General features: G+C 52.9%; 1 protein-coding gene across 1 annotated transcript in view; it reads right to left on the bottom strand.

Moving 5' to 3' along the window:
- The window catches only part of LOC104290619, a 9,401-nt gene extending 6,144 nt beyond the window's left edge, over nucleotides 1-3,257 (bottom strand). Inside the window, exon 1 of the mRNA XM_009889736.1 lies at nucleotides 3,149-3,257. Coding sequence (XP_009888038.1) covers nucleotides 3,149-3,257 — 109 coding nt within the window. The remainder of the gene's footprint in view (nucleotides 1-3,148) is intronic.
- Nucleotides 3,258-6,913: the final 3,656 nt, after the last annotated feature.

Raw genomic sequence — 6,913 nt, 5'->3', positions numbered from 1 at the left:
CATAATGGCGGTTGAGGGTGAAGGTAGAGAGGGGACATGGGAGAGGTGTTGCTGTTTCACTTACCAATACACTCTACGGCCCTCTCAATGTACATCCAGGCACCTGTGCTGTTCCTGCCCCACCAGGTATCTCCATAGACTGGTTCTCCAGAAATCACTCGCAGAAATTCCCTTGCACATTTGACCTTGGGGTAGGATGGCTCAAGATCTCCAAGGCAAGTCAGCGTCAGTACTTCATTCTCTTCATAACTGTCCTTGCTGGGTACAAATTGGAGTCTTTTATCCCACTGGGGTTTTGAGCACTTTCCTGTCAGGGCAAAAGTGTGAGAGTCTTTCTCAAGGACAGGGACTAGTCAGGCGTAGGAGGCCAGATTGAAGAGCTCTTTGCTAGCTATTCCTTGCACCTATAAACTCTCTGCTCTGTGGAAAAGTGGAGCCTGTGTCTCACTGGGATGCTGGCAGAGGGGATGCAGGAGTCAGCATGCTGGGAAGGGGGCTACTGTGGGTCTGCAACTCCAAGGACATCACCCCGGTAAGACAGTGATGGTATGCTGGTGGCTGAGCTGACTTGTTTTTTTAAAGCTTGCCTATGCAACAGGCAAAAGGTGAGGGCCTGATTGGAGCCTCTGAATCAGGACAAAGAGAGAGACCAGTAAGGGTCAACACCATGCTGCAAGTGTTCCAACCTCACCAGGTGAGAAAATGTATGAATTCTTTTTTAAACTACTCAGTGAACAGCATGACTAAACAGGGAACTGAGCTGCAGCTCAGGAGGCATTGTATAGGAGATGGAAGGAGAGGCTGCAAAGGAGAAAGATAAGCACTGCCTCTGCATGCAGAGAGAGTGCTAGGAAAGCCCAAGCTCAGCTAGAGCTGGCCCATGTAAGAGATGCCCGCTTCCAGCCAGATGGCACTCATGGGGCTGCGCTCCCTTACACTGGAACAGGGGCATCACCGCACTTCCCTTATCTGCTAGCAGGTTTTCATGCCATCATCTCAACCCTGCACCCTGGCCCTCCACCACAACGCACAGTAGATGCCACCCCCATCCTTTGCCATTGCGTGTGTTGTCCGGAGAGGAAACTTCTTCCCCCACAGCTGGATGCCTTCCAGTGCCCGCAGATCACACACTTCACTGCGACAGCCAAAGCCTGGACAGACCCTTGAGTCACTCCAGGCCTGGTTAGGCAGCCCCAACACCCACCTTCCCCCATTCCACCACTAAACCCCCTGAAGCAGCGCACCAGTCCTCACAGTCCTGCCCCAGAGTGACATCCAGGGTCCTTCCCACCCCAGCAGACCCTGGGCCACCTGCCCAGCAGCAAGTGTTTCACCAGGGACACCAGCCAGCAGGGAGGAAATCCCTCTGCCATGGAAAGACAAACCATGCTTCAAAGAGCAGATTTCCACCTGTGGGGACAAATGTCATTTTCCTTTTGGAACTTGTCAGGAAACAGGTCCCAAAGGGTGTCTCTCCCCAAGATGCTCTACAGTCTGAAAGGTGAGGCAGAAACACCCTTACGCAGAAGAACGATAGGGGATGCAGCAAGAGCACAGCCTGGCTCAGTCAGGAGGTGACGATGACCTGCCATGCAAGAGGACACAGTGACAAGCAGGTTGCCCTTCTAAGGGAGCAGAAATCAACAAGGATTGCCAGCGAGGAAACAGCTGGCAAGGCCAAAGCATAAGAAGGGACACAGCAAGTGGGAGCAACGGGAGCACAAGGCTGTCTCCTGCAGACCTCAGTGGGGAGTGGAAGGTGAGCAGAACTGGGCCATAGGCACTGTCAGCGAGTACCGCGAGCCTTTGCTGTCTCAGTCTGAAATGCATGGGGCTCAGTCAGACGTTGATGGCTGTCCCCGAGCAGCAAGGACACAGGACACAAAGAGAAAGTGAAAAAAGCACACATCTATGGCAGACGTGATTCCTGGATGACCCTTGAAGAGCGTTGACTGTAGCAAAAGCTGTTGTATGGGGCTCTGCCTGGCACCAGGGCTTTTCTCTCGGTGCAAGTGAAGGCAAGCTCTGCCCCCACCTGCAGTTCTGCTGGGCTACCCATAATCCAGACTCCAACAGCTTCCTTTGCTGCTGCAGAGACCAATGGCACAGCACATGATAGCAGGCAGAGCTTCCATTTGGTGCCCCACACCTCATCTGCAGATACAGATGCATCTGTTTGATAGATCTGCTTAGAGCCAATGCCTGTACCGAGCTCATCACAGACTCCTCCAGATGCGACTCCTCAGGCAGAGGAGAGGAGAGCCATGACTAGTGACTGGCCTTCTCAGGGATGGGCTGTGGGGAATGGGAGAAAGGACCAGGAGCTGCTGCTGAGACAAGGGGAACAGGCTCCATCCTGGATAGCTAAGGGCTTCCCATTGCTGGAAGGGCATCAGCAATTGGTGACATGACTCACGTCACATCTGATGACTTGGCAAACCACTTCTGCTCCCATTTCCCTCCAGACAGAACGACTCACACCTCAGGCCCCCTAACCCCTCGTGCAAAGAGCAGCTGCTCCTGCTGTGCCCCATGGGGACCTCGACAGGTACTGGCAACCCCAGGGCACAGAACACAGTCTCGGTCAGAAAGGCCACAGTCTCCGTAGGAAGAGCCCAGCAGAGACCCAGGAGGTGCCCCTAGCCCTCCAGGCATGGAGAAAGAACACAACAATGCTGTTCAAGAACAATCCCACCAAACCACAGCTCCCCTGACCCTGCAGACTACAGGAGAGAGCAGGCGTCCCAGCTAACACACAGATTCATCTCACACCTCCTCACATCTTTGCTGAGCATCACCACCGACCACCTTCTCCTGCAACAGGGATGCTGCTCTGAGCACACCTGGAAGGCCACATACCGCAGCTTCATCTGTCTACTGCACAACAAGAACTGACCACCTCCTGCTCCCAGGGACACTGCCCACTCCCTACAGGGACATTGCAGCTCTCATGCTCGCAGAGGCTTTCCCAGCACACCAAGGCTTTGCCCCACCACAACCCAAGGGTCTCAGGACTGGTGCAGACACCAGCCACAGCTCTCCCCAACGCAGCTGCAGTGGGCTGAATGGGGTAAAGGCGCATAGCAAACATGCAGGGAGAGGAGCGGCAAAACCTTTTCTGTAAGAGAGAGGTGCAACCCACCCTTACCTGCTTCCTTGGGTCCCCCCTGGTTCTTGGGATCAGAGTCCTGTATCCGTGCAGGCAGCAGAGGGGCAAGGATCAGGAGAGGGGCCAGAGCCAGCCCTCCCAGGGCCATGCCGGCACAAAGTCCCCGGGCAGGACTCAGTATGAGCTGCTGGGGAGAGGTATCAGTGTAACCCAGCGCAGGAGAGGTGCAGACACAGAAATGAAACAGCCACCTAAGGAAATGGCATGTCGTGCAAAAATGCTTCCTCTTTGGAAAGACAACCTCCCACCGACCACAGGACTGCTCCTTGCCCATCTGCCAGCAAGCAGCAGGTCCAGGCTCGATGGCATCTCCTGTGTGCCTTGGTCCAGCCTTTTTGCTGGCTACCTCAGGCCCCTGTAGCCCTGCTCCCACAGACGTCTCAAAACCTTCTCAGATCTGCCTCACTCCTCTCTGCCTTCAGATCTAGTCGTGGTTGTTGAGGAAAACACCTCTGGTTCACCTGCCCAAGCCCACCCCAGTGTGCTCTCATCAGAGCCCTGAATGAGCCACCCAGATACTACATCAGACTTTGCAGTGCTGAGGTGGGAAATCACTGCTCGTTATTCAATTTTTTGAGCAAAGGCTGAGCTCAAAACTAATTTCTTGTGTCCTGGTATCCCCAGGGCAAGGCCGCCATCTCACCTGTGCTGGCCCCAGACAGACCCTAGAGAGACGTCCCATGAAAACATGCAGACATCCAAGTCTCAGGATGCAGAGTGTTCCAGAGCCTTTCACTCATAGCTGAAGGCAGTAGCGAGAATACCTGTGTGAGGGGTGACCAAGTAGGTGATCAGCTAAGCTTGGTGGCAGAGCTTTGAGAGGAAGTGGACAAGCTAAGGAGCATCAAGGATTCTGAGAAAGAGATAAGACTGGTGGAACCATGGTCTGCTCTCCCTGAGAGAGAAAGAGGAACATCAATCAGAAAAAAAACTTCCCTCGAAACCTGATGTGCCCTTCCAGAACTGCTTCACAGCACAGCAGAGACAAGAGGAAAGACCCATTGCATCAGGAGAGGCGCTGGAGCTGAGTAAGGCAACCCAATCTGCTCCACGTACAACAACCAGCAGAACTAAGAAAAGGCAAAGGGTGATAGTAGGTGACTCTCTCCTGAGAGGTACAGGGACACCCAGCTGCTGACCTGATGCACTGTCTGGAGAGGTGTGCTGCTTACCGGGGACTCGTATCAGGGGTGTCACCAGGAGACTACCAAGCCTCGTACACACCTCTGACTATTATCCACTGCTGTTGTTTTACGTGGGCACCAACGATACAGCCAGGAGCAATAGGAGGAATATCAAGAAGGACTATAGAGTCCCGGGAGCAGCAGTCAGAGACTCTGGGGTGCAGGTAGTTTTTTCATCAACCCTCCCGGTCAAAGAGAAGGGGGTTGAAAGGGACAGCCGAATCTGGCAAATCAACAAATGGTTACAGGACTGGTGCCGCAGCCAGGGGTTTGGCTTCTGAGACCATGGGACTCCCTTTGAGAAACCTGGCCTTCTGGGGCCTGATGAGGTCCACTTCTCACAGAAGGGGAAGAGCATCCTTGGTCACAGGCTTGCCAAGCTCATGAAGAGGGCTTTAATCCAGATTTGCCAGGGGAGGGGACCCTTAATCCATCGCACTCCTACCAAACTGATGCCAATGCCAGGGAGGTCAGGGACAGGTAATGTTACAGTGGAGGTCTGCTGCAGACCACCTGGCCAGGAAACCAAGTGGATAAGGCCCTCTACAGACAGAGAGAGCAGCCTCACATTCCAAATCCTTGGTCCAGGGAATAAGCAATGCAGAATATTCCTGGAATGCATCAATGATAACTGTCTTCTTCAAGTGATAAAGGAGCCAACAAGAAGAGATGGCATGATGAACCTTGTTCTCGCCAACAAAGAGGTGCTTGTGGGCTCAAGGGCAGCCTTGGCTGCAGTGACCATAACATGGAGGAATTCAAGATCCTCAAGGTGGTGAGGAGCGTGCACAGTAAGCTCGCTTCCCTGGACTTGAGGAGGGCAGACTTTGGCCTCTTCCGGCATGTGCTTGGTAGAGTAGCATAGGATAAAGCCTTGGAAGGAAGAAGGGCCCAAGACAGCTGAATAATATTCAAGAAAAAGTTAGACAAAAACATCAGAAGGCCCGCATGGATGAACAAGAAGCTCCTGGAGAAACTCACACTCAAAAAGGAAGCCTACAGAGGGTGGAAGCAAGGACTGGTAGCATTGGAGGAATACAGAGAAGTTGTCCAAGCAGGCAGGAATCAGGTTAGGAAAGCTAAAGCCCAGGTAGGGTTACATCTGGCCAGAGGTGTCAAGGGCAACAAGAAAAGCTTCTACACGTATGTCGGTGATAAAAGGAAGACTAGGGAAACTGTGAGCCCACTCAGGAAGGAAACAGGAGACCCGGTCACCCAGAATATGGAGAAGGCTGAGACGTTCAACAGCTTCTTTGCCTCGATCTTCACCAACAAGTGCTCTAGTCACACCGCCCAAGTCACAGAAGGCAAAGTCAGGGACGAGGAGAATGAGAAACTATAGGAGAAGACCAGGTTCGAGAGAAACTCTAGGAAACTCTAGGAGAAGACCAGGTTCAAGACCATCTAAAGAACCTGAAGGTGCACAGGTCCATGGGACCTGATGAGATTAATCTGCAGGTCCTGAGGGAAATGGTCGATGAAGTTGCTAAGCCAATGGCCATCATATTTGAGAAGTCACGGCAGTCTGGTGAAGGCCTGCTGACTGGGAAAGCGGAAACATAACCCCTATTTTTAGAAAGGGGGAAAAGAAAGACCCAGAGAACTACAGTCTCACCTGTGTGCCCAGCAAGATCATGAAGCAGATCCTCCTGGAAACTATGCTAAGGCACGTGGAAAATAAGGAGGTGATTGATGACAGCCAACATGCCTTCACTAAGTGCAAGTCATGCCTGACAAATTTGGTAGCCTTCTTTGATGATGTCACAGCATTGGTGTATAAGGGAAGAGCAACTGAAGTCACCTGCCTGGACTTGTGCAAATCATTTGACACTGTCCCGCACCACATCCTTGGCTCTAAGTTAGGGAGACATGGATTTGCTGGATGGACCACGCAGTGGATGAGAATTGGCTGGACGATCACACTCAATGGCTCAATGTCCAAGTGGTGACGAGTGACAACTGGCATTCCTCAGGGATCTGTACTGGGACCGGTGCTGTTTAACATCTTTGTCAGTGACATGGACAGTGGGATTGAGTGGTGCGGTCAACATGCTGGAGAGAAGGGATGCCATCCAGACAGACCCGGACAGGCTGGAGAGGTGGGCCCATGCAAACCTCATGAAGTTCAACAAGGCCAAGTGCAATGTCCTGCACACGGGTCAGGGAAATCACAAGCACACATACAGGCTGCATGGAGAACGGATTGAGAGCAGCCCTGAGGAGAAGGACTCAGGGGTGTTGGTTGATGAGAAGTTGGACATGACCCAGCAATGTGCGCTCACAGCACAGAAGGACAACAGCCTCCAGGGCTGCATTAAAAGAAGCATGGCCAGCAGGTCAAGGGAGGTGATTCTGCCCCTCTACTCTGCTCTCATGAGACCCCATCTGGAGTACTGCATCCAGCCCTGGGGGCCCCAGCATAAGAAGGACTTGGACCTGTTGGAACAAGTCCAGAGGAGGGCTACGAAGATGATCAGAGGGCTGGAGCACTTCTCCTATGAAGACAGGCTGAGAGAGTTGGCATTGCTCAGCCTGGAGAAGAGAAGGCCCCGGGGAGACC

Source organism: Charadrius vociferus, unplaced genomic scaffold (genome assembly GCF_000708025.1).
Source record: "Charadrius vociferus isolate BGI_N301 unplaced genomic scaffold, ASM70802v2 scaffold37, whole genome shotgun sequence".
NCBI lineage: Eukaryota > Metazoa > Chordata > Aves > Charadriiformes > Charadriidae > Charadrius > Charadrius vociferus.
Note: the sequence above shows the minus strand (reverse complement) of the source record. Positions and strands in the feature narration are given on the sequence as shown.